The 26,032-nt window shown below is 43.2% G+C and overlaps 1 protein-coding gene across 3 annotated transcripts in view; it reads left to right on the top strand.

Annotated features, from left to right (window-relative positions):
• The window catches only part of STX1A (syntaxin 1A), a 190,421-nt gene extending 164,757 nt beyond the window's left edge, over positions 1-25,664 (top strand). For 2 of the 3 annotated variants that reach the window (XM_073667618.1, XM_073667617.1), the window contains 4 exons: positions 14,594-14,667; positions 20,535-20,672; positions 22,176-22,286; positions 24,546-25,664. In XM_073667618.1, the coding sequence (XP_073523719.1) occupies positions 14,594-14,667; positions 20,535-20,672; positions 22,176-22,286; positions 24,546-24,623 (401 nt within the window). In that variant the 3' untranslated portion in view covers positions 24,624-25,664. The other variant, XM_073667619.1, reaches the window with a different exon arrangement.
• The last annotated feature ends 368 nt before the right edge of the window (positions 25,665-26,032 follow it).

Here is a 26,032-nt window from a genome sequence, read left to right on the forward strand (position 1 = left end):
AATAGGATCAGTGCTGCACACTGCTACAAAGCCCAAATTATTTTCCAGCCAAGATACAGATAAACATGATTAGTAATTTTAAATCTGGTGGAGCTTATTATAGATGGCCTAATAGAATCAGTGCTGCACACTGCTACAAAGCCCAAATTATTTTCCAGCCAAGATACAGATAAACATGATTAGTAATTTGAAAGCTTAAAACGGTTGGTAGGGTGATTTTAACCAATCATCAAGCTTTTACTCTCCCCAGGATGACACAGGGGTAGAAAAGTCGTTTCGGATCCATGATTTGTTCATCTTTATGAACGTGAGTCTGTCTACATTATCAGTGGAGAGCCGCGTGTGCTTATCTGTCAGCACACCACCAGCAGCGCTGAACACACGTTCAGACAGAACGCTGGCTGCGGGGCATGACAAGATCTCCAAGGCGTAAGTGGCTAGCTCCGGCCATTTATCCAGATTGGAAGCCCAAAAAGAGCAAGGGTCCAGTGACACAGTCATGGCTTCAATGTTTACTTGGAGATACTCCTGTACCATCGTCTCTAGGCGTTGACTATGTGTCAGACTTCTTGTCTCCTGTGGCCTTGCAAAGGATGGGCTAAAAAAGTGGTGAAATGATTCCGCAAAATTGATGTTACCAGCAGATACTGTGGTTCTGTTACGGTTTGAGTGCTGAACACTTGACGGTCCCACGGTTGGCAAGTTGGAACTGTGAGATTCACTACGTGCACCACTGGTGTTTTGTGGAAAAGCACATGTAAGATTCTGCAACAGTCTCTGCTGATACTCCTGCATGCGTGCATCCCTTTCTATGGCAGGAATAATTTCGGCAAATTTACTTTTGTACCGCGGATCTAACAGTGTGGCAACCCAGTAGTCAGGATTATTTCTAATTCTCACAATTCGAGGGTCATGTTGCAGGTAGTGCAGCAAGAAGGCACTCATGTGTGTTGCGCATCCAGGAGCACCAAGTCCCTGTTGTGTTGGTGGCGAGGTAACAATCATGCTTCCTTCCTCTGTCCTCTCCCCCCAACCTCGCACAACAGAAATGTGATCAAGGTCTCCCTCATCTGTTGAGTCTTCCATCAGTTCGTCCTCCACTTCTTCCTGGGCTCCTGCACCTTCCTCACTAGTTTGGCTGCTACCATGCGCCCTGGTAAAACCATCTCCCCCACCCTCACATGCCTGCCGCCTTGGTGCTGCCGACCGTCTGGACCTTGCAGATGTTAGCCCTTCCGCATACAACTCCTCCTCCTCTACTTCCTCCACCTCCTCTTGTGCCACCACCTGACTCCGAATTCTGTTTAACATGTGCTCCAGCATGTAAATCACCGGAATAGTCATGCTGATAATGGCATCGTCAGCACTAAACATCTTCGTCGCCATTTCAAAACTGTGCAGAAGGGTGCATAGGTCCCTGATCTGAGACCACTCCTCCAGCTAGATTTGCCCCACCTCTGGATCTCGTTGGCCCAGGCTATACGTCAGAACGTATTGCACCAGGGCTTGTCGGTGCTGCCACAGTCGCTGCAACATGTGCAGAGTTGAATTCCACCGGGTAGGCACATCGCATTTTAGCCGGTGAAGTGGCAGGCCCAACGACTTCTGTAGAGATGTAAGTCGCTGAGCTGTGGGATGCGAACGGCGGAAGTGAGCACACAGCGACCGTGCCCTCTGCAGAAGGCCATCTAGTCTGGGATAGTGGGCTAAAAATTGCTGGACAACCAGGTTCAACACGTGAGCCATACAAGGCACGTGTGTGACATTGCCCCGGCGAAGGGCCGCACCCAGGTTTGCAGCATTGTCGCACACGGCCTTCCCTGGTTTCAGGTCCAGTGGAGACAACCATTCATGAAATTGGTTCTCCAGAGCTGACCACAACTCCTCAGCTGTGTGACTCACATTTCCCAGACATTTCAAAGTAAAAACCGCCTGATGACGTTGAGCCCTACTGCCAGCATAGTAAGGAGGTGTGCAGGATCCCTTCTGCGCAGTTAGAAAGCTTGTGGCATGACCAGACAGGCTTTGGGTGCAGGTGGAAGACCGAGAGGAGGTTGAGGAGGCAGAAGCAGTGGAGGAACTTTGACATAAAGAGGATTGACGCACAACTCGTGGGGACGGCAAGACTTGGACAGCAGCCCCTTGTCCTGCTGTCACCATAGTTACCCAGTGCCCAGTCAGCGACATGTAACGCCCCTGTCCATGCCTACTCGTCCAAGTGTCTGTGGTGAAATGCACCCTGTCACACACAGAGTTTCTCAAAGAAGCGGTGATGTTGTGTGCGACATGCTGGTGGAGCGCAGGCACACCTTTCTTTGAGAAGTAGTGCCGACTGGGCATCTGGTACTGGGGCACTGCGACGGACATAAGGTCTCGAAAATCCTCTGTGTCCACCAGGCGGAAAGGCAGCATTTCTGTAGCCAAGAGCTTGCAGATGGTGAAATTCAACCTCTTAGCTTTCTCATGGCTAGGAGGAAATGGTCTTTTACTTGTCCACATCTGAGGGACCGAGGGCTGGCTATTGTGCTTAGACGGGGTTGATAAGGGTGTCCCCGGCAAACTGCCGGTCTGTGAGGAAGATGCAGGCGGACATGTTAGGTTGCCTTAATCCAAAGGTGGTGCTATCGATGTCGGACAGCGCTCAACACCAGCTGGTGTTACCACCTCCAAAGAAAATGATGACCTGCCAATCACGCTGGCTGTTGCGGGTAAAGAGGTGGCAGGTCTGCGCCCCAAAACAGGTGTGACTGCTGTCCCCCCAGTCACAGTGGATGAAGAGGCCGCGGATGCACAAGATATGGCAGACGGTGGTTGGCCTGGCCGGCTAGGCCGCATTGTAGCACACTGAGCTTCCCACTGCAACTTATGCTTCATGTCCATGTGCCGGTTCATGCATGAAGTACTCAAACTATGTATTTTTTGGCCTCTACTTAGCTTTTGCTGACAAATGTTACAGATAACACGAGTTGGGTCATCTTTATCGATCTGAAAAAATGCCCAGGCTATGCAAGGCTTAGCACCCATGCGACCTAAAGAGCCACCACGACTTGTGGTGAGAGGCAGAGTTGTGTTTGAGGATGCAGTTGTTGACGTGCTTCCAGTACTACGTCTCTGTCCAGGAAGGCGCAACCTGACCTCGTCGTCACTAGCATCTTCCTCCACCTCCTCTGCTGACCTCATCTCTTGGCTGACTGTGGGTTGACAGTAAGTGGGATCTCCAACCTCATCATCATCATCATCACCCTGTGCGTTATCACACCCGTCGTCCTCAGAGCCAACCTGTTCCTGCCCTGACAAAAAACTAAAGTTGTCGCTCCAATCAGGTATTTGAGTCTCATCATCGTCTTCCTCATTGTCTCCACCAACAGGAGTTACAGTTTGGGAATGAGGGTCTACATTATGGTCAGAACCTTCTGCGTCTGGTCCTGGATCCGACTCATAAAGATTCTGGGCATCAGTGCAGATCATTTCCTCGTCTGGATTCACAGAAGCGCTGGAGTCGACCTCTGATTCCCAGGCTATAGTATGAGTAAACAGCTCTGCAGACTCAACCATCTGTTCTACCTCATACTCAGACGGGCAGCTGGAGATTTGGGAGCTGTGAGGAAGCAAGTGCGAGTGGGGTGACACCTTTGAGGACTGGAGTATTTGTGATGTTGAAGTTGATGTGGAGGAGAGCCCACTTAAAGGAGCACTTGATATCCGTTGAAGCACCTGCTGTTTTTGTGCCTCATCTGGAATTTGTAGCGATTGGCGTGGCCGTAAGAAAGGGATCTTATCACATTGTCCGCTAAAAGAAGTAGACATTTTAGTTTGGCTGGAAGATGGTCTTTCTTCTGCAGATATTACTGTTGCTTTAACACCTACCCCACGGACATAACCTTTTTTCCCCTTCCCAACACGCCTATTCCCCTTTCCACCAGCAGCAGGCCTTTTTCCACTCATTTTGGTGGTTAACTAATTCACAACTCTGGAGTTGTTTGCACAAAAAAACAATGGATGGGAACCGAGCAGAGCTGAGTGGCCAAACTGTGGTATTAGGCCAAAACTATTGGCTGGGTTAGATGCAGAAAAAAATTATATTCGATTTGCAACCTGATGGAGGTCAGTATAGATGGACTAATAGAACAAGTCCCACACACAGCTAGAAGCCCAAATATTTTTTCAGAGGTAGATGCAGAAAAAAAATATATTCAGTTTGCAACCTGATGGAGGTCAGTATAGATGGACTAATAGAGAAAGTCCCACACACTGCTAGAAGGCCAAATATTTTTTCAGAGCTAGATGCAGACAAAAAATTATTTTGAATTTGCAACCTGATGGAGGTCAGTATAGGTGGACTAATAGAACAAGTCCCACACACTGCTAGAAGGCCAAATATTTTTTCAGAGCTAGATGCAGAAAAAAATTATATTCAGTTTGCAACCTGATGGAGGTCAGTATAGATGGACTAATAGAACAAGTCCCACACACAGCTAGAAGCCCAAATATTTTTTCAGAGGTAGATGCAGATAAAAATTATTTTTAATTTGCAACCTGATGGAGGTCAGTATAGATGGACTAATAGAGAAAGTCCCACACACTGCTAGAAGGCCAAATATTTTTTCAGAGCTAGATGCAGATAAAAATGATTTTTAATTTGCAACCTGATGGAGGTCAGTATAGATGGACTAATAGAGAAAGTCCCACACACTGCTAGAAGGCCAAATATTTTTTCAGAGCTAGATGCAGAAAAAAATTATATTCAGTTTGCAACCTGATGGAGGTCAGTATAGATGGACTAATAGAACAAGTCCCACACACAGCTAGAAGCCCAAATATTTTTTCAGAGGTAGATGCAGATAAAAATTATTTTTAATTTGCAACCTGATGGAGGTCAGTATAGATGGACTAATAGAGAAAGTCCCACACACTGCTAGAAGGCCAAATATTTTTTCAGAGCTAGATGCAGATAAAAATTATTTTTAATTTGCAACCTGATGGAGGTCAGTATAGATGGACTAATAGAGAAAGTCCCACACACTACTAGAAGGCCAAATATTTTTTCAGAGCTAGATGCAGAAAAAAATTATATTCAGTTTGCAACCTGATGGAGGTCAGTATAGATGGACTAATAGAACAAGTCCCACACACAGCTAGAAGCCCAAATATTTTTTCAGAGGTAGATGCAGATAAAAATTATTTTTAATTTGCAACCTGATGGAGGTCAGTATAGATGGACTAATAGAGAAAGTCCCACACACTGCTAGAAGGCCAAATATTTTTTCAGAGCTAGATGCAGATAAAAATTATTTTTAATTTGCAACCTGATGGAGGTCAGTATAGATGGACTAATAGAGAAAGTCCCACACACTGCTAGAAGGCCAAATATTTTTTCAGAGCTAGATGCAGAAAAAAATTATATTCAGTTTGCAACCTGATGGAGGTCAGTATAGATGGATTAATAGAACAAGTCCCACACACAGCTAGAAGCCCAATATTTTTTCAGAGGTAGATGCAGAAAAAAATATATTCAGTTTGCAACCTGATGGAGGTCTGTATAGATGGATTAATAGAACAAGTCCCACACACAGCTAGAAGCCCAATATTTTTTCAGAGGTAGATGCAGAAAAAAAATATATTCAGTTTGCAACCTGATGGAGGTCAGTATAGATGGACTAATAGAGAAAGTCCCACACACTGCTAGAAGGCCAAATATTTTTTCAGAGCTAGATGCAGAAAAAAATTATATTCAGTTTGCAACCTGATGGAGGTCAGTATAGATGGACTAATAGAACAAGTCCCACACACAGCTAGAAGCCCAAATATTTTTTCAGAGGTAGATGCAGATAAAAATTATTTTTAATTTGCAACCTGATGGAGGTCAGTATAGATGGACTAATAGAGAAAGTCCCACACACTGCTAGAAGGCCAAATATTTTTTCAGAGCTAGATGCAGATAAAAATTATTTTTAATTTGCAACCTGATGGAGGTCAGTATAGATGGACTAATAGAGAAAGTCCCACACACTGCTAGAAGGCCAAATATTTTTTCAGAGCTAGATGCAGAAAAAAATTATATTCAGTTTGCAACCTGATGGAGGTCAGTATAGATGGACTAATAGAACAAGTCCCACACACTGCTAGAAGCCCAAATATTTTTTCAGAGCTAGATGCAGAAAAAAATTATATTCAATTTGCAACCTGATGGAGGTCAGTATAGATGGACTAATAGAATGATGCTATGCCCAAAAGATTTTACTTCACTAGGTGCAGTAAAAAAATTGGTATTCTATACACAGGTGGTATATCTTGCAACACAGATAGGCTACTCCACTGACTAACACACTCTGCAATAGGCCAAAAAGGATTAGCTTTGCTAGATTCAGCCAAATGCTGTGAAAAAAACTTGCACAGCACTGGCACAGACCTGCCTGGCAAAAACTGATAGGAACTGATGTAACCTAGTCCTGAAAAGGACTGCAATTACAATTAGTCTTTACTCCCACAATCTATCTATTTAAGAGCACAGACCTGCCTGATAAAAGTCGTAGGAAATGCTGTAACCTAGTCCTTAAAAGGACTGCAATCACAACTATTCCCTACTCCCAAGCTATCTGTAGATTTGTGCGAAAATTGGCTTGAAATTAACAAGGTATAGCGCACACAGCAACAGCGGTGCCGTCTAACACGCAGCTGCAGCAGTGAGAAAATGGTGGCGACGGGGAAAATGGCTTGGTCTTATAGGGCAAGGACATGTGACATACACTGCCAATGACACATGCCCTTGCTTGTGTGAAAAACAGCAGTTCGCTCCGTGTGTGCGCTGCTGATAGGCTGACAGACTGCACCTCCCCACTGCAAATGCGGGAAAGAGAAAAAAAAATGGAGATCTTCATTATTCCTGCAGAGATCCATCCCCTGCCCCTCACCCCACTATGGGGTTAAGGTCAGGCGAGTTTGCTGGCCAATCAAGCACAGTGATACTGTTGTTTTCAAACCAGGTATTGGTACTTTTGGCAGTGTGGACAGGTGCCAAGTCCTGCTGGAGAATGAAATTTCTAACTCCAAAAAGATTGACGGCAGAGGGAAGCATGAAGTGCTCTAAAATTTCCTGGTAGACGGCTGCGCTGACTTTGGTCTTGATAAAACACAGTGGACCTACACCAGCAGATGACATGGCTCCCCAAACCATCACTGATTGTGGAAACTTCACACTAGACCTCAAGCAGCTTGGATTGTGTGCCTCTCCACTCTTCCTCCAGACTTTGGGACTTTGTAGAGTGTGTCAGTGACTGCCTTCTGGACATCTGTCAAGTCAGCAGTCTTCCCCATGATTGTGGAGCCTACTGAAACAGACTAAGGGACCTTTTAAACGCTTAGGAAGCCTTTGCAGGTGTTTTTTGCTAATTATTTTAATTTACTGACATAATGACTTTTGTATGTTCATTGGCTGTAAGCCATAATCATCAGAAATAAACTCTTGAAATAGATCACTCTGTTTGTAATGACTCTATATAATATATGAGTTTCACTTTTTGTATTGAAGAACTGAAATAAATGTACTTTTTGATGATATTCTAATTTAGTGAGATGCACATGTGTGTGTGTATGTATGTGTATATATATATATATATATATATATATATATATATATATATATATATATATATATTACAGTACAGACCCAAAGTTTGGACACACCTTCTCATTTAAAGATTTTTCTGTATTTTCATGACTATGAAAATTGTACATTCACACTGAAGGCATCAAAACTATGAATTAACACATGTGGAATTTTATACTTAACAAAAAAGTGTGAAACAACTGAAAATATGTCTTATATTCTAGGTTCTTCAAAGTAGCCACCTTTTGCTTTGATGACTGCTTTGCACACTCTTGGCATTCTCTTGATGAGCTTCAAGAGGTAGTCACCGGAAATGGTCTTCCAACAATCTTGAAGGAGTTCCCAGAGATGCTTAGCACTTGTTGGCCCTTTTGCCTTCACTCTGTTGTCCAGCTCACCCCAAACCATCTCGATTGGGTTCAGGTCTGGTGACTGTGGAGGCCAGGTCATTTGGCGTAGCACCCCATCACTCTACTTCTTGGTCAAATAGCCCTTACACAGCCTGGAGGTGTGTTTGGGGTTATTGTCCTGTTGAAAAATAAATGATGGTCCAACTAAACGCAAACCGGATGGAATAGCATGCAGCTGCAAGATGCTGTGGTAGCCATGCTGGTTCAGTATGCCTTCAATTTTGAATAAATCCCCAACAGTGTCACCAGCAAAGCACCCCCACACCATCACACCTCCTCCTCCATGCTTCACGGTGGGAACCAGGCATGTAGAGTCTATCAGTTCACCTTTTCTGCGTCGTACAAAGACACGGTGGTTGGAACCAAAGATCTCAAATTTGGACTCATCAGACCAAAGCACAGATTTCCACTGGTCTAATGTCCATTCCTTGTGTTCTTTAGCCCAAACAAGTCTCTTCTGCTTGTTGCCTGTCCTTAGCAGTGGTTTCCTAGCAGCTATTTTACCATGAAGGCCTGCTGCACAAAGTCTCCTCTTAACAGTTGTTGTAGAGATGTGTCTGTGTGGCATTGACCTGGTCTCTAATCTGAGCGGCTGTTAACCTGCGATTTCTGAGGCTGGTGACTCGGATAAACTTATCCTCAGAAGCAGAGGTGACTCTTGGTCTTCCTTTCCTGGGGCGGTCCTCATGTGTGCCAGTTTCTTTGTAGCGCTTGATGGTTTTTGCAACTGCACTTGGGGACACTTTCAAAGTTTTCCCAATTTTTCGCACTGTCTGACCTTCATTTCTAAAAGTAATAATGGCCACTTGTTTTTCTTTACTTAGAATTTGTAGTATGGCAAGAAAAAAGCAGCTAACAGTCTATTCAGTAGGACTATCAGCTGTGTATCCACCAGACTTCTGCACAACACAACTGATGGTCCTAACCCCATTTATAAGGCAAGAAATCCCACTTATTAAACCTGACAGGGCACACATGTGAAGTGAAAACCATTTCCGGTGACTACCTCTTGAAGCTCATCAAGAGAATGCCAAGAGCGTGCAAAGCAGTCATCAAAGCAAAAGGTGGCTACTTTGAAGAACCTAGAATATAAGACATATTTTCAGTTGTTTCACACTTTTTTGTTAAGTATATAATTTCACATGTGTTAATTCATAGTTTTGATGCCTTCAGTGTGAATGTACAATTTTCATAGTCATGAAAATACAGAAAAATCTTTAAATGAGAAGGCGTGGTCAACCTTTTGGTCTGTACTGTATATATACAGGGTGGTCCAAAAGTAGGTGGACAGAAAGTGTAATAAGGTTATGAAGGGGGAGATTTATCAAATTGCAGCCGCCTTTCTGGATCATCCTCCAATAAACCATGAATTAGACGTGGACGATAAGCTTTCCACCCAATAGATTTCAGAATTCGCATGATAGAAGCTCGTGAAATTCCCAATTCCAAAGAGGCTCTTCTGGTGGACTTTTTTGGACTCTGAACAAATGTTTCAGCAACAAGTTGTTTATTATCTTCATTACAGACTGTTTTCGGGCGACCAGTTTTTGGAGCATTAAGGATTGAGCCAGTGGCATTGAATTTTTCACAAATGCGGTAAATGGTTTGTCTCTTTGGGGCTTGAGTACCAAATGTTTCAACCCAATTTGCTCTAACGGTTTCAGCATTTTGAGATTTCCAATACTCTGTTAAAATCCATTTTCTTTGATCTGTATTTAAATTATTTGCCATTATGTGTTATCTGAATTATCTGAAAAGAAAACAGATTTGGGGGAGATCTATCTGTGAAAACTAGATCTGTGAAACTGGCTCAGTTGCCCTTAGCAATCAATCAGATTCCACCTTTCATTTTCCAAAGAGTCTGTGAGGAATGAAAAGTGGAATCTGATTGATTGCTAAGGGCAACTGAGCCAGTTTCACTTTGCACCATGTTTGATAAATCTCCCCCTTCATAACCTTATTACACTTTCCACCTACTTTTGGACCACCCTGTATATACAGTCATATGAAAAAGTTTGGGCACCCCTATTAATCTTAAGCTTAATGTTTTATAAAAATTGGTGTTTTTGCAACAGCTATTTCAGTTTGCTATATGTAATAACTGTTGGACACAGTAATGTTTCTGCCTTGAAATGAGGTTTATTGTACTAACAGAAAATGTGCAATCTGCATTCAAACAAAATTTGACAGGTGCATAAGTATGGGCACCCTTATCATTTTCTTGTTTTAAATACTCCTACCTACTTTTTACTGACGTACTAAAGCACTTTTTTTGGTTTTGTAACCTCATTGAGCTTTGAACTTCATAGCCAGGTGTATGCAATCATGAGAAAAGCTACTTAAAGTGGCCACTTGCAAGTTGTTCTCCTGTTTGAATCTCCTCTGAACAGTGGCATCATGGGCTGCTCAAAACAACTGTCAAATGATCTGAAAACAAAGATTATTCAACATAGTTTTTCAGGGGAAGGATACAGAAAGCTGTCTCAGAGATTTAACCTGTCAGTTTCCACTGTGAGAAACATAGTAAGGAAATGGAAGAACACAGGGACAGTTCTTGTTAAGGCCAGAAGTGGCAGGCCAAGAAAAACATCAGAAAGGCAGAGAAGAAGAATGGTGAGATCAGTCAAGGACAATCCTCAGACCACCTCCAGAGAGCTGCAGCATCAACTTGCTGCAGATGGTGTCACTGTGCATCGGTCAGCTATACAACGCGAAGCTGTATGGGAGAGTGATGCGAAAGCAGCCGTTTCTGCAAGCACGCCACAAACAGAGTCGGCTAAGGTATGCAAAAGCACATTTGGAGAAGCCAATTTCTTTTTGGAAGAAGGTCCTGTGGACTGATGAAACCAAAATTGAGTTGTTTGGTCATACAAAAAGGCATTATGCATGGCGGCAAAAAAACACAGCATTCCAAGAAAAACACTTGCTACCCACAGTAAAATTTGGTGGAGGTTCCATCATGCTTTGGGGCTGTGTGGCCAATGCAGGCACCGGGAATCTTGTTAAAGTTGAGGGACGCATGGATTCCACTCAGTATCAGCAGATTCTTGACAATAATTTTCAAGAATCAGTGATAAAGTTGAAGTTAAGCAGGGGATGGATCTTTCAGCAAGACAATGATCCAAAACACCGCTCCAAATCTACTCAGGCATTCATGCAGAGGAACAATTACAATGTTCTGGAATGGCCATCCCAGTCCCCAGACCTGAATATCATTGAACATCTGTGGGATCATTTGAAGAGGGCTGTCCATGCTCGGCGACCATCAAACTTAACTGAACTGGAATTGTTTGGTAAAGAGGAATGGTCAAAATGACCTTCATCCAGGATCCAGGAACTCATTAAAAGCTACAGGAAGCGACTAGAGGCTGTTATTTTTGCAAAAGGAGGATCTACTAAATATTAATGTCACTTTTCTGGTGAGGTGCCCATACTTATGCACCTGTCAAATTTTGTTTGAATGCAGATTGCACATTTTCTGTTAGTACAATAAACCTCATTTCAAGGCAGAAACATTACTGTGTCCAACAGTTATTACATATATCAAACTGAAATAGCTGTTGCAAAAACACCAATTTTTATAAAACATTAAGCTTAAGATTAATAGGGGTGCCCAAACTTTTTCATATAACTGTATAAATGATTGTAATCCATGCCCTGCTTTGTTTAATTTTTTATAAATCCCCCAAAAATCCTTTACATTTTTATGTGTATACAGAAGAGTACATAAACTAACATAGCCGGTAGATTATAATTATCCCTGATGACTTCTGTCCACCACTCCAGTAGCTATGGATGGTGAGAGGTTCAGCACATTTTATGGTTCTAGGAGGTCATGTGATATCTGATCATTTTCATGAAGGAGACATCATCTCAACCACAGCTCATATTTATAGTGACAGTCCGTTTAGAGAATGACTGAGGCAGGAAGAAAGGGAGATGGAGGAATATCTCTCGGGGTTAGATATGCCCTTGAGTTCTGCCAGAGGTTGTTCTGTGATTTGCAGGACTAGCCTATTATTTATATTGGAAATGAGAAGTGTTCTGTTTGCTAATACATGAGAACAGCATTATCCTGTAGGCTATTACTGGCTTGGCGTCTGTTGATGAGTTGGTTCCTATGTTGGAAATATAGGGGAAAGAACATGTCCTACTTTTGGCAATCATCTGGGTGTCAATAGATGGTGTCTGAATGGAGATGTAAGAATTCTTGTTAATTTTCAAGTAGACATGTCTGGACTGCACAAAGTTTAATTGGACTCGCTGCTTAAGAATTATTACTCTATGTGCCCTCCGTATTCACTGGAAATGAAAAATGTTGAACAAGTGTTCTTGCATCCCAGCGTCATGAATAGACTCGCCTTTATGGCTTACCACCAGCCTACTAATTCCTAAAGTATGAATAAAGTCATATGTGATCACAGGTTTTCCTACTTATACCTGTTTCAGAAATGGCTGCATATACAGTTAATACATCACCTGGCAGACTTAAAAGGAACCTGTCAGTATGATCCAGACCCTCAAACTGTTCATGTTAATATTACTCTCTGAAACATAATATCATCTATATTACTAATGCAATCTGTTGCTCACTCACTGAAAAAAACAACACTGTTTTAACTCATATATTAATAAGGCTTAAGTGCTTTGGGCGTGTAAAGCAGGGCTGTGGAGTCGGTAAGCCAAACCTCCGACTCCAACTCCGACTCCCTCATACACGGCTCATGTTTAAGTAATAAATTTACTGTAGCACAGATTTATCTCAGCTAAAAGTCTAGACCCTTAGATCAGGAATAGGACAGACATTTATAGGACATTTCATAACTTTCCCAAATTCTTATGAAAAAAATATTCCCCACAAAATGCATTGAACTACTGTACCCAATTTATTATATATTTTAGGAGTTGGAGTCGGTCCATTTTATACCGACTCCAATTCCGACTCCACCAAAATGGACACCGACTCCACGACTCAGACTCCACAGCCCTGGTGTAAAGGCACTTCCTCAGCCTTTGCCCCCTCGGCTATATTTCCCATGCAGGCCCATCATCCTCTGCTTGAATGACAGCTCACTGGCAGAGGAAAGGGGGACTGGGAGGGGAACAGAGCTGGGGCGGCTTGGGAAGTGCTATGACACTCCTAGAGCACTCAAGCCTCATTTTAATATGAATTTAAACAGTGTTCTTTTCAATTAGGGAGCAACAGACTATCAGTAATGTAACCATAAGTAATGATACTATAGTATGTTTCTCTATGACTGGTTGGTGCTTTCTTTTAATTAACTTAAAGGATACCTCTCATTTTAAAAAAAAAGTTTTGACATGCTGCCAAATTTTGATCAGTGGGGGTCTCAATGCTAAGACCCAAAATGACCTCTGAAACAAAGCAGAAGAAGCACTCCGCAGAGCATCTATTGTCTTTACGAAAGCTGAATCCTGCCTCTTCGTTTTCATGATCTGTGGTGGTCTCATCATCCAAACCTCCACAGATCAAAACTTCTAGAATGTCACTCTAATCATTTGTATGCTTTACTGAATTTTTGAGATTAAAAAAACATGGCAGTTTTCTCTAGAAACAGCTTCACTGTTGTATAAGGGCAACCAGCACGGGAGTACACAGAGAGGGCTACCCTGTCATTGGAGCAACTAACATATCCTTATCCATTCTTCATGTGGGGCATCTAGAAGCAAAATCGGTTCCTCCACAGTTAACGGGTGATCGATGCAAACGCACTGAGCAGTCCTGAATGTTACCTACAGGTAGCATCAATGACAATGTCTAGAAGGGGCAGCAGTTGAGTGTTGGGCTACCATGAGCCCTATAGCTTTTGCCTGCACTGACTATATAGTGGGTAAATATTGGTGTCTAATCCATAAAATGATTATACCCAGAGAAACTGATATATTTTTATATATTCAAATTAACTGCATATCATTGTTTTATCAATTAGAACATTAAAATATGTCTTAGAAAATGTATCAGATTTGCAATGAACAGGCAGAAGTTGGAAGATAGAATATGTCCTAACTTGTTACAGATGACACATGCCACAATCTGGGCCGTCCATCTGCTTGTGCATTGTGGCCTGTGGTCCAGATCACTTTTTTTTTTTATATTTGATACATATTTTAAAAATTATATCATGAAGCACATTTGATTTATTTGCTATATGTATAATGAAATATCTGTCAAATATTTAGCAGATATCAGTATAGAATACAGTATGTGTTAATAACTGTAATCTTGTGCTTAGATCGCTGCAAAGTATTTTATTTGGATTTTGTTATTAAAGGGAACCATCATCAGGACATTTACATTCTAGGTGTAAATCCTGATGGCAGGTTCCCTTTCAATCCATTATATCAGTGAAGGATATAATTTTTAGCACTAGCCAATTTTCCTATTGTACGATGACATTTCCACTGACAAGCTCAGAGCATATGTTTCCTGGATTTGTGGCAAAGCTGACCACTGTATCCTGTGACTTGTAAATTATGCAATTTATCAAGTCTGTAAAGCATTTACTCACGTATGATGTAAGCACAATATACATACATGTTTTTTGTGTCCACTCAGCTGGAAGAACCACAACAAGTGAGGAGCTGGAGGACATGTTGGAAAGTGGAAACCCAGCCATCTTCTCATCAGGGGTATGAGTCCTCTTATTTAGCTTGTGAGGCCTAAATGGTGGTTACTGAGGTTCTTTGGGAAACTCCACTGAGAACCAACCTTCATCTGTATGTAACATATACACTAATTATACCAATACTTTAATGCTAAAAATCAGGACATTTAAACCCCGTTCTGGGACTCTAGGACCATTTAAATGTCCATTATTTTCATACTGATGAGGTTCCTTGTGATAGGTCTAAGGGGTAAAGTTTCTCCTTGTGGAGAGTGACAAGCCAAACCTGGTATGTCAAAGTGAGCAGACTTATAAGCCATGCTGGCTCCTCTGGGAAATTAAATATGCAAATTGTCTCTTCAGAGAGGAAGAGGAATACAACTCTGGTGTCACCTATTGGAAGCAACAATCCTAAAAGTCAATATCGACCCTTTAACGAGCCTTGCAATATGACTTAGGATAAAAACCAAACCAAAATCTCAATTTGCAGACACATCAAATGCAAAACATGAGATCTGATTTGGCCAGGTGAGAGGCACTGGACTGAGGTCTAAGTGGTAACGTTTCTACTTGTGGAGATACAGTACAGACCAAAAGTTTGGACACACCTTCTCATTTAAAGATTTTTCTGTATTTTCATGACTATGAAAACTGTACATTCACACTGAAGGCATCAAAACTATGAATTAACACGTGGAATTATATACTTAACAAAAAAGTGTGAAACAACTGAAAATATGTCTTATATTCTAGGTTCTTCAAAGTAGCCACCTTTTGCTTTGATGACTGCTTTGCACACTCTTGGCATTCTCTTGATGAGCTTCAAGAGGTAGTCACCGGAAATGGTCTTCCAACAATCTTGAAGGAGTTCCCAGAGATGCTTCGCACTTGTTGGCCCTTTTGCCTTCACTCTGCGGTCCAGCTCACCCCAAACCATCTCGATTGGGTTCAGGTCTGGTGACTGTGGAGGCCAGGTCATCTGGCGTAGCACCCCATCACTCTCCTTCTTGGTCAAGTAGCCATTAGACAGCCTGGAGGTGTGTTTGGGGTCATTGTCCTGTTGAAAAATAAATGATGGTCCAACTAAACGCAAACCGGATGGAATAGCATGCACCTGCAAGATGCTGTGGTAGCCATGCTGGTTCAGTATGCCTTCAATTTTGAATAAATCCCCAACAGTGTCACCAGCAAAGCACCCCCACACCATTACACCTCCTCCATGTTTCACGGTGGGAACCAGGCATGTAGAGTCCATCCGTTCAACTTTTCTGCGTCGCACAAAGACACGGTGGTTGGAACCAAAGATCTCAAATTTGGACTCATCAGACCAAAGCACAGATTTCCACTGGTCTAATGTCCATTCCTTGTGTTCTTTAGCCCAAACAAGTCTCTTCTGCTTGTTGCCTGTCCTTAGCAGTGGTTTCCTAGCAGCTATTTTACCATGAAGGCCTGCTGCACAAAGTCTCCTCTTACAGTTGTTGAAGAGATGTGTCTGCTGCTCAAACTCTGTGTGGCATTGACCTGGTCTCTAATCTGAGCTGCTGTTAACCTGCGATTTCTGAGGCTGGTGACTCGGATAAACTTATCCTCAGAAGCAGAGGTGACTCTTGGTCTTCGTTTCCTGGGGCGGTCCTTATGTAAGCCAGTTTCTTTGTAGCGCTTGATGGTTTTGGCAACTGCACTTGGGGACACTTTCAAAGTTTGCACAATTTTTCAGACTGACTGACCTTCATTTCTTAAAGCAATGATGGCCACTCGTTTTTCTTTACTTAACTTCTTTCTTGCCATAATACAAATTCTAACATTCTATTCAGTAGGACTATCAGATGTGTATCCACCTGACTTCTGCATGTAGTGCCGGCGTCCCTGCCCTCTGCTAGGCAGGGACGCTGCTCCTCTCACCGCTCTGCTCCGTGCCCGGCCTCCTCCCCCCGCTCTGCTGTCAGCGCGCGCTCCGTCCCGGCGTCCTCCTCCTGCTCTGCTCTCAGCGCGCGCTCCTTCCCGGCCCCTGTGCTTAGGGCGCGCGCGCGCGCGCTCCCCTCCTCTTAAAGGGGCCGCGCGCGCCGCCCTAAAGAGTCCCCGGCCAATGGCCGGAGGACTTCATCATATATAAGGCACCTCCTCCAAAATGGAGGTGCCCGAGCAATGTTGTTTGCACCTGTGTCTCACCTGTGCTTCAGCCCTCAGGTCCCGTTGCCAGTTACCTGCCAGTTACCTGCCAGTTACCTGCCAGTTTCCTGCCAGTTTCCTGCCAGTTTCCTGCTAGTTACCTGCCAGTACCTGCCAGTTACCTGCCTGATTCCTGCCTGAATACTTGTTACCTGTCTGCCAGTCTGAGGTCCGACGGTCTGCCTTACTACTCCTGTCAGTCTGTCTAAAGGACCAGCCTGCCCGCTCACCTGGGAGCGCATATCAGCTACCTGCCTGCTTGCCTGAGGTCCGACGGTCTGCCTTACTACTCCGGTCAGTCTGTCTATGGACCAGCTTGCCCGCTCACCTGGGAGCGCTTCTCCGTTATCTGCCTGCTTGCCAGCCCGGAGGCTCCGTTGTCACGTGCTGTGACCACCAGCTACTCCAGACTCTTGCCCGCTCACCTGGGAGCGCATCTCCGTTACCTGCCTGCTTGCCAGCCCGGAGGTCCCGTTGTCACGTGCGGTGACCATCAGCTATTCCAGAGACTCTTGCCCGCTCACCTGGGAGCGCTTCTCCGTTACCTACCTGCCTGCCAGCCCGGAGGTTCCGCCGTCACGTGCCGTGACCACCTGCTATTCCAGAGACTCTCGCTTGCTCACCTGGGAGCACACATCTACCACCTGCCTGCTAGCCTACCCGGAGGCTCTGCCATCACAGGTCGTACCTACCCCTTACCCAGAGACTGCCCTGATCACTTGCCGTAACTCCCTGTCCGTTCACCCAGAGACTGCCACCCGCTCCCTTACAAGGGCCGCCCCCTTGTATAGTAGCTCAGAGGTTCCGCCTCCCGGACCCGTTTCAGTCCGCCTCCCGGACCCGTTACACTGCACAACACAACTGATGGTCCCAACCCCATTTATAGGGCAAGAAATGCCACTTATTAAACCTGACAGGGCACACCTGTGAAGTGAAAACCATTTCCAGTGACTACCTCTTGAAGCTCATCAAGAGAATGCCAAGAGTGTGCAAAGCAGTCATCAAAGCAAAAGGTGGCTACTTTGAAGAACCAAGAATATAAGACATATTTTCAGTTGTTTCACACTTTTTTGTTAAGTATATAATTCCACATGTGTTAATTCATAGTTTTGATGCCTTCAGTGTGACTGTACAATTTTCATAGTCATGAAAATACAGAAAAATCTTTAAATGAGAAGGTGTGTCCAAACTTTTGGTCTGTACTGTAGGTCATAGATTTCTTATTGGTGGGAGTCCGACACGCGACACCTCTATCGCTCAGCTGTTATCAGCTCTGGTGGTGGCCAGATGTAGACACCGAACGGGGTATAAGGATAGTTCATCAATATGATGGGTTTTCTGATCCAAGAGCAACAGTCTGCAGACAGCCGAATTGTGACTTGTCTCATTCTATTGCGAGAATGAGAATAGTGTGCAGGTGAGCGCAACTATGCAAATCGCAAACATGTGGTCACATGACTGCCGGCTCGCAGTGGAAAAATAGGGGAACCGTGTCACGATTCAGCAGAGTGCAGTCACATAGGGTGACTGCAGCCTTTTATTCTTAGACTGAAAAACTACTATAGTGGACAACCGCTTTAAGACTAATATAGTGTTATAGTTCTCCAAGCTAATTAGAAAAGAGTTGTGGATATAAAGCTACAGTTGTATAATATCACTTGTGTGTGGGAGTGCAGGCTGATATATATTGCCTCTGTGTGGGAGTCATCTGTTCTCACTCTTCTAAGTAAATGTATGCAGCGCGATTCGACTGTTGATCGGTAGACTTTTACTGATTGGCTGTGGTTTGAATGCCTGATTAGAGGCAGATCTATACTAGATCACTCGGCACGGCATCGGCTGCCATAGCTCTCGGCAGTCTGAGCCCTGTTTACACAGGACGATGCACCGCCGAGAACAATGGTCTTTTGTACTGCACTAAAGATCATTTTGATCGTTCATCGGGTGATCGGAAGCCTGTGTACATAGCAAAATAATCGTGAAAAAAGCATTTTTAACAATGCACGTTTATGATTATCTTGCAGGGTAAATGCCTCTTAAAGAGCTGTTCCCTGAGGTTATTGGAAAATAGCAAAAGTTTAGCTTTAGACTAATGGGTTCGGGAGGTAGCAATAAAGACAATGCAGTAAGGTGGGGGATAGGGGATGACTGACCGATCTACACTTCTCTTTACACCATGTTCCCGCCACCAAACCTGCTCATTGGCTAGGCCTCTCTTGTATACATATATAGTGTATAGACAGATGTAGAGATTTAAAGTAGAAGAGAAAATATGGCCATCAGAGTGGTTGAAATCCGCTAACTGGTGGCCCCCATGAGGCGCTGTTCATCTGCAGCAGCAGTACAGGCGGTATATACACCCCTGACACTAGGTTCTTTTTGCTATGCGCTAAATACCTAATTGCCAAAGCCGAATTTTTTACAACAACATCATTTTACTGTTTTATTATTTGGCGGCATCTATCCAGTATTAACCGGACAGTATTATTGCCATGTCTCTGCACAAAGTCCTCAATTTTCACAAAACAAGCTCCTCACATCCTGTTGGACTTGCCACTGTCCTGTAAAGATGGAAACCTTGTTTTAGAATGCTTCAATACTTCCTATATCCATCAATCAGCTGTGAATAACAATTTTCTCGCGACAATGACACCTGTTAGGGGCAGAATATGCAAGGCATCAGATTAACAGTCTGTTCTGGAAGCTGATGCAGGAAAATTAGCACAAGGATCTAAGTGATTTTTTGGCCAAACAGTGATAACTAAAAGACTGGGTCAGAACATCTCCATATTGGCAAGTCTTGTTTGGTGTTCCCAGTATGCACCGTTTAGTATCTAGTAAGAGTGGTCTGGGGAAGTACCATCGGAGAACCTGCAACATGGTCATGTAAGCTCAAGGCTCACCGATGCGAACGCAACAAAAATGGGCATGTGACCATAAGATCTGAACCACTTAAAGAAATTGGCCTCGTCCGATGAATCACGTTTTCTTTTACATCACATGGATGACCAGATTCATATGCTTTACTTACCTGGGGAAGAAATAGCACCAGGATGCTCTATGGGAAGCCAGTGGAGGTAGTATGATGGTGATCAATGTTCTGCTGGGAAAACATGGATCGTGACATTCATGAGGATGTTACGTTGACACATACCACCTTCCAAAATATTGTTCAGATCAAGTACACTAATGGCAATGGTATTCCCTGATGGCGGTATCCTTTTTAAGCAGGATAAAGTGGCCTTTCACAGTACAAAAAATATTCAAAATGGTTTGAGGAGCAAATAGTTCAATGTGTTAATCAGCTCCCAAATTGAACAGATCTTAATTTGATCAAGCAATTGTAGGATGTGCTTCATAAAACAAGTCCAGGCTAGAGAAGCCCACCTCAAAACTCAGGACTTACAGGATCTACTGATAACGTCTTTGTGCCAGATACCACAGAATAACTTCAGAGGTTTTGTGGAGCTGATAGGTGACATATGTTTTTGCTGTATAGGGAGAATCTATGCAATATTAGGCAGAAAATCAAATCAGGTCAGTTCAAGCTACCCTGTGCATTATTACCATCTCTAAAACATTACCTCAACGATTGGTGCCAGCTTTCAACTACTTATGGCCACCATGCCCATTTTAGACCTTATGTACTTCTTTAACCCCAGCCATGGGGTTCATAAAAAATAAATAGGTTTCCAATCTGGCTTGTTTGTTCTTGTCTTGCAGATCATCATGGACTCTAACATTACGAAGCAAGCTCTGAATGAGATTGAGACTCGGCACAGTGAAATTATAAAGCTGGAGAACAGCATTCGGGAGCTGCATGACATGTTTATGGACATGGCAATGCTTGTAGAGAGCCAGGTGTGTAAAACCTCATGTCCATTTTTCATCCTTATCATGGTGAATAGGGGCTGGACACTTTACCTGTAAAAAAAATATGTTGAAGTATACTAATAAACCTCCCCATATTTTTCCTTTTCCATAATATGATATAGGATTGTTATTGCATTTATTGAGGATATATATTAAAATGGAGGTGCTCTGGTCAACAGTTTGCACTTGGGCATTGGGTTTCTCACCCTCCCTCCTGTCTTTACTTCCCATGCTGCATGTGGGATGAGATCTCAGCTGGTAGGTGCCAACTGCTTCCATGTTGTGTTTTATTAGTGTATGTGTTGTGGCCATGGGCTTTCAGCTCTCCGATTACCTAGCAGTGGATAGTGTCTATTGTTTGCATGCTTTCTACTCAATACAATATATACATATAATCCTGATTGTAGAACAATTTTCTGATTTCTTTCCGCCACATACATCGTCATTAAATACTAAAAATCTGTTTTGTGTGGGATGTTAAGTTCTAGTGTCCAATGCAGAGAATTAGATAGATGTAACACCTATCACATAAAAAATCACCCCTATGTTCTATGTAGTGTCATGTAAGGTAATCCCTCAACCTTCATACGACCATTATCTGAGACTTCAGTGAAAAGTCTATACTAGGGAATTGATGACTCCCTAATATACTAGTAAAGGTTGAGATTGGACATCAGGCCCATGGCCGTGTATGAGATCAGTATTACATATGTAATGCCTGTAACCGGCTGTGTGCCCATACTGTACAGAATAGTTCTGAGTGCAGCTTTTGTTACACTTTCCATGTCTTTGTCCGCCTTTTCCAAATGTTTGTACTTTGGTATATTTGTTCTCTTGGCTTGTAAATCTCACACATATTGTTGCCTTGATACAGGTTAAAGCTGATCGGAGCAAGTGGGGCTGAGAGTCACCCACAGAAGAACAGGTAACATGCAAGTGATGAAGATTTAACAGCAAACTAAGTAACTCTTTTTCTGGCCCTCTTCTGTTGTCCCTTGCTCACTCTTCCTGTATCACTTTCTACCTTCTCTATCTTCTTACTGTGGTCTTCTTCTATTCCTGTTGTCCTGGACATGTCTCCCGTGTATTCTGAACGTTGTCACTTCTGTTCTGCATCGTGCCTTTTCATATCCATCTCTTCTGGTCACTTGAATGTTTGTGGGACCTTTTTATTTGTCTCCACTTTTCTTACTGGATTGTGCTTTAAATCTTCTATTTCTTCTATGGTCGGTCCTTGCCTTGTTCTCTGTAAACCATGTCTTCGATATGAATGTCATTCTTGTCCTAACTAATAATGCATGCTTCCTCTCTACCATGAACACGGCTATGACCACTTGCATGTGTCTGATCTTGTATGTCGCTTTTTTGTACTTCTCCAACTTTTCTGTGTTACTTTCTCTCTCTTGATGTCTTCCGAACTTCTCTGGCTCCTTCTTTTTGGCCTCTTCTGTTTCTCCTTTTCCCTTCCCCCTTCTTTGTACACATCACCAGGGAGAGATGATTGACCGCATAGAGTATAATGTGGAGCATTCTGTGGATTATGTGGAAAGAGCCGTGTCTGACACCAAAAAAGCCGTCAAGTACCAGAGTAAAGCCAGACGGGTAAGTAGTCAATCGTCATCACATTCATTGCTACAGAGCCAAAGCTTGGCTTTCTTTCACTCATGGTAGAGAATTAGGTGACTATCACGGAGAGGTTGTGGCACCCTCCTTGGCACACACATCACTCACTATCTACAACCTTGGTTCCCATGCTCGTGTCTCTATCTTTACTTCTGCTTAGAAAATAGTATTTCATCATCTCTCATGCAGACTGCTAGCATCTTAATACTATTCTACCTTTACATTAGACTATATTCACATCTGTAACAGATTCCATCATATTTGATGGGAAAGTCCATTTACATTTAAAAGAATCTGTCAGCAGGATTTCACACCCCAAACTACGGTATTTCTATTTTCTGTATTTTCAAAGATAATCCCAGCAATACCTTTACATGGCCAGTTCGTTCCTCCATTACTGAGAAATTAGCGTTTGATTTGATATGTAAATGAGGCTGAAGTTCTGTTTCTAGATCTGAAGCCTCTGTCACTCCAGCTCTATTCCCCGCACAGCGCCACCTCCTCTTGTTGACCGATGGCTCCTTTGCCTGTAGTTACACAGTGCAGAGGCGATCAGTTAAGCAGGAGATGGCACCGGGAAGGGAACAGAGCTGGAGTGACAGAGGCTTTAGATCTACCATAGTCCTTCAGCCTCATTTGCACATCAATTCAAACTCATACTGATTTCTCAGTAATGGAGGAACGGATTGGCCATGTAAAAGTATTGCTGGACTTATCTTTGAAAGAACTACATATGCATATAATAGTTTTGAGGTGAAATCCTGCTGACAGATTCCCTTTAATGTTTTTACTATTAAAACACCATGTTGGAAACTGATGGACCAGGTCTGTCAGGCGTTGGTAGTATCCACCACCATACAATGGATCCTGGAGGGTATTGTGACTTCCATTGTGAACTCAGAAGTCACACTGCAAGTGTGAACATAACCTTAAATGTCTGTATTAAAGGGAATCTGTCACCAGGTTTTTGAGATCTCTTCTAAGAGCAGCATGTCAGAAAAGAGACCCTGATTCCAGCTATGTGTCACTTAGTTTACTGGCTGCAGCAGTTGTGACACAGAGTTCTTAGATGTAGCAGAGATCAGAAAGCTAACCCCGCCCACACCACAGCTTTTTGTATACATTGTATATTGACAGTGAGCTGACTATCAGAGGAGGGGTTGTTGTCTGACCAGGGTTCACGTGAGCTGTAGTCCAGGCAGTGATAATCTCCTGGTGATAAAACATTAATTTTATGGAAACAACAGCACAGCCTAATAAGTGACACATCCCTGAAATCTGAGTTTTAAACTCTTATCTCCTCCTGTCCTCAGATTACATAGCAACAACCTGCTGACAGATTCCCTTTAAAAAACCCAAGGAAACAGATATAATGAATCTTATGCTCATATTTAGCACAACTTAATCATTAATGTGACTGTAAAATGATACAAGTTAGGCCTTGTGCAGATGGGTGTAATATGGACTCATTTTAGCATCCATATTTAGCTGAAAATATTCAGTATAACTTGTAATTTATTCATTTGAATTCCAGTGGGCGGTACTAACAGTGACAGCTATTTCTGTATGCGCAGTCATACAGGGAAGGCTGACAATCACAGAATAGGACGGCTCACTGCACTCTTGCGCATAAGAAGCGGGAATTTAAAATAATACAAATTAAACTGAATATTATCCAATAAACCCTATAACTTTCTCCTCTGATTTTTTTGCTCAGCAGACAATGTTCAACCTGACAGGATCCCTTTAACTACTATTTTTATTGGGTAAAAAGGGTTGATCAGTAAAGTTATATCACCGATCCTCAGGATAAGTGATAACGAATAGATCCGAGGGGTCCGATCTCTAGGACCTGCACTAATAGGCAGAACGGAGCACTTTTATTACCATTATCACCATTTAGCCTGAAGCAGTAGTGTGCATGTCCAAACACTGCTCCATTCACTCCATTTGGGGTGGTCGAGCGCTGAATTCAGCTTTTTCCAGCAGGACCATAGAATGGAGCAGCAGTTTGTATGCCTGATCGTTGCTCCACTAATTTTCTAACATGGATAAAGGCGCCTCGTTTTGCTGATCAGAGCAGGTCCCGTATGGTTGGACCTCCACCAATCTATAAGTCATCATCTATCTCATGGTAATAACTTTTGTTCACCAGACATCTCCTTTAAGGATGGTGTTTATTGTTCTATAATATTTTTATCAAAATATTGATGACTGCTTCTATCTTGTCTTCTGCAGAAGAAGATCATGATCATTATCTGTTGTGTGGTGCTTGGGATTGTCATTGCTTCAACGTTTGGAGGAATATTTGGATAGAGAACGGAACAGCGAGCACACAATGCATGTTCTGGACATAGCAGGAAATATGCGGTATTCCGTGCAAGCCGCACCTGAAGGTGGGGGACTGACTGCGAAACACGCTTCCCAAGAGGAGAGCCCCTCTGCATGACTACCCTGTGTGTAACCCAGCGCACGTACCCAGGGAGCGACTGTTTGCTGCGGGAGGGGGAGGAAGGGGTTTTTAAAAGCCAGACCAATGACCTGAAATTGTATGCAAAGCAATGTCTGTGCTTCTTCCCTCCAAGAAGAACAATCTCCAGCAAAGGTGGATCCGGCTTGGTGCTTTTAGGGGATAATATAGGGTTAGATTTCCTGTGCTGCCTTTATATTCTGTCCCCATGCCCACCAGATGCCTTTTTGGTTCGGGGAAGGACCCGTCTCTACAACAGCCAACTAGACACACCAGTGTTGGGCCAAAGTGCCAAGCATAGCCAATTTTTTCCACCACATTCCTCCCCCTCTGAACAAAAAATAACTTGGGACAGCGCGCTGGGACAGACCATGTTGGCCTCCCCCTTTGCATGACAGGGGTTCAGTGTTTGGTTAAACATTTTAAGGTTGGAATATGTTTTGTGTGATCCTCGCCCTTTATCGACACCTCTCCGGGAGAGGGACACATTCCCATTTTTTTGTATCATGTGCATACATTTCCTTTTGTAATTGTGTGAGCAAGGTGTCCACCTGTGTGTATATGTCTCTCTAAACCACATATGCAGACAAATCAGTGTGTGAGGAGCTCCTGTGTACTGGAAGCTGTGGAGATGTCACAGTGGGCCCGGGCAGAACCATCAGTTGAGTTGATGATGGTAAACCAAGCCCTGAGGTGCCTTACGGCTTGCACCAGTCGGGAGTTAACCCCTTTTAGAGCTGGGAAAACCCTGTTACTTTCCCAGCTCTGAAGGGATTAATCGCCAGCATGCTTTGTGAGGAGAGTTTTTATATTTGGTGTTATATCTTCCTGGTGTATTTTGTCTGCAGCCTTTCTGTGGCATTTAATAAATGACGTGAGTTTGGGAACATTCCTTGTATTTTTTTTCCATTGTTCTTATATCGTCAAACCCTCTAAAGTACTCATTCTTCAAGTATGGATCCTACAAAAAGGTAGGACGGCTGTAAGTCAATGTTCCCTGGGAAAAGTATGCAAAACTGTTCTCATTCAGCAACAATATTGGCTCTTAATTTCCCCCTCTAAGTGGTTAATATCTCAGAGTGTTTCATCGGGCAACCCTAACATACAGCAATCACTATTTTCCACTGCAATCCTTACAGATTGGTTGTATTAGTGACCCCAAGGAGCTGTATGCTTGCCTTCTCAAGATTTACTAAGAGCATAGCACCTCATAGCACTCAGTCTTGGCAATGTTGGGCAGTCGTTCACAATATAG

The sequence above is a fragment of the Phyllobates terribilis genome, unplaced genomic scaffold, assembly GCF_046119375.1.
Source record: "Phyllobates terribilis strain yellow unplaced genomic scaffold, ASM4611937v1 Scaffold_2__4_contigs__length_985480577, whole genome shotgun sequence".
NCBI classification, from domain to species: domain Eukaryota; kingdom Metazoa; phylum Chordata; class Amphibia; order Anura; family Dendrobatidae; genus Phyllobates; species Phyllobates terribilis.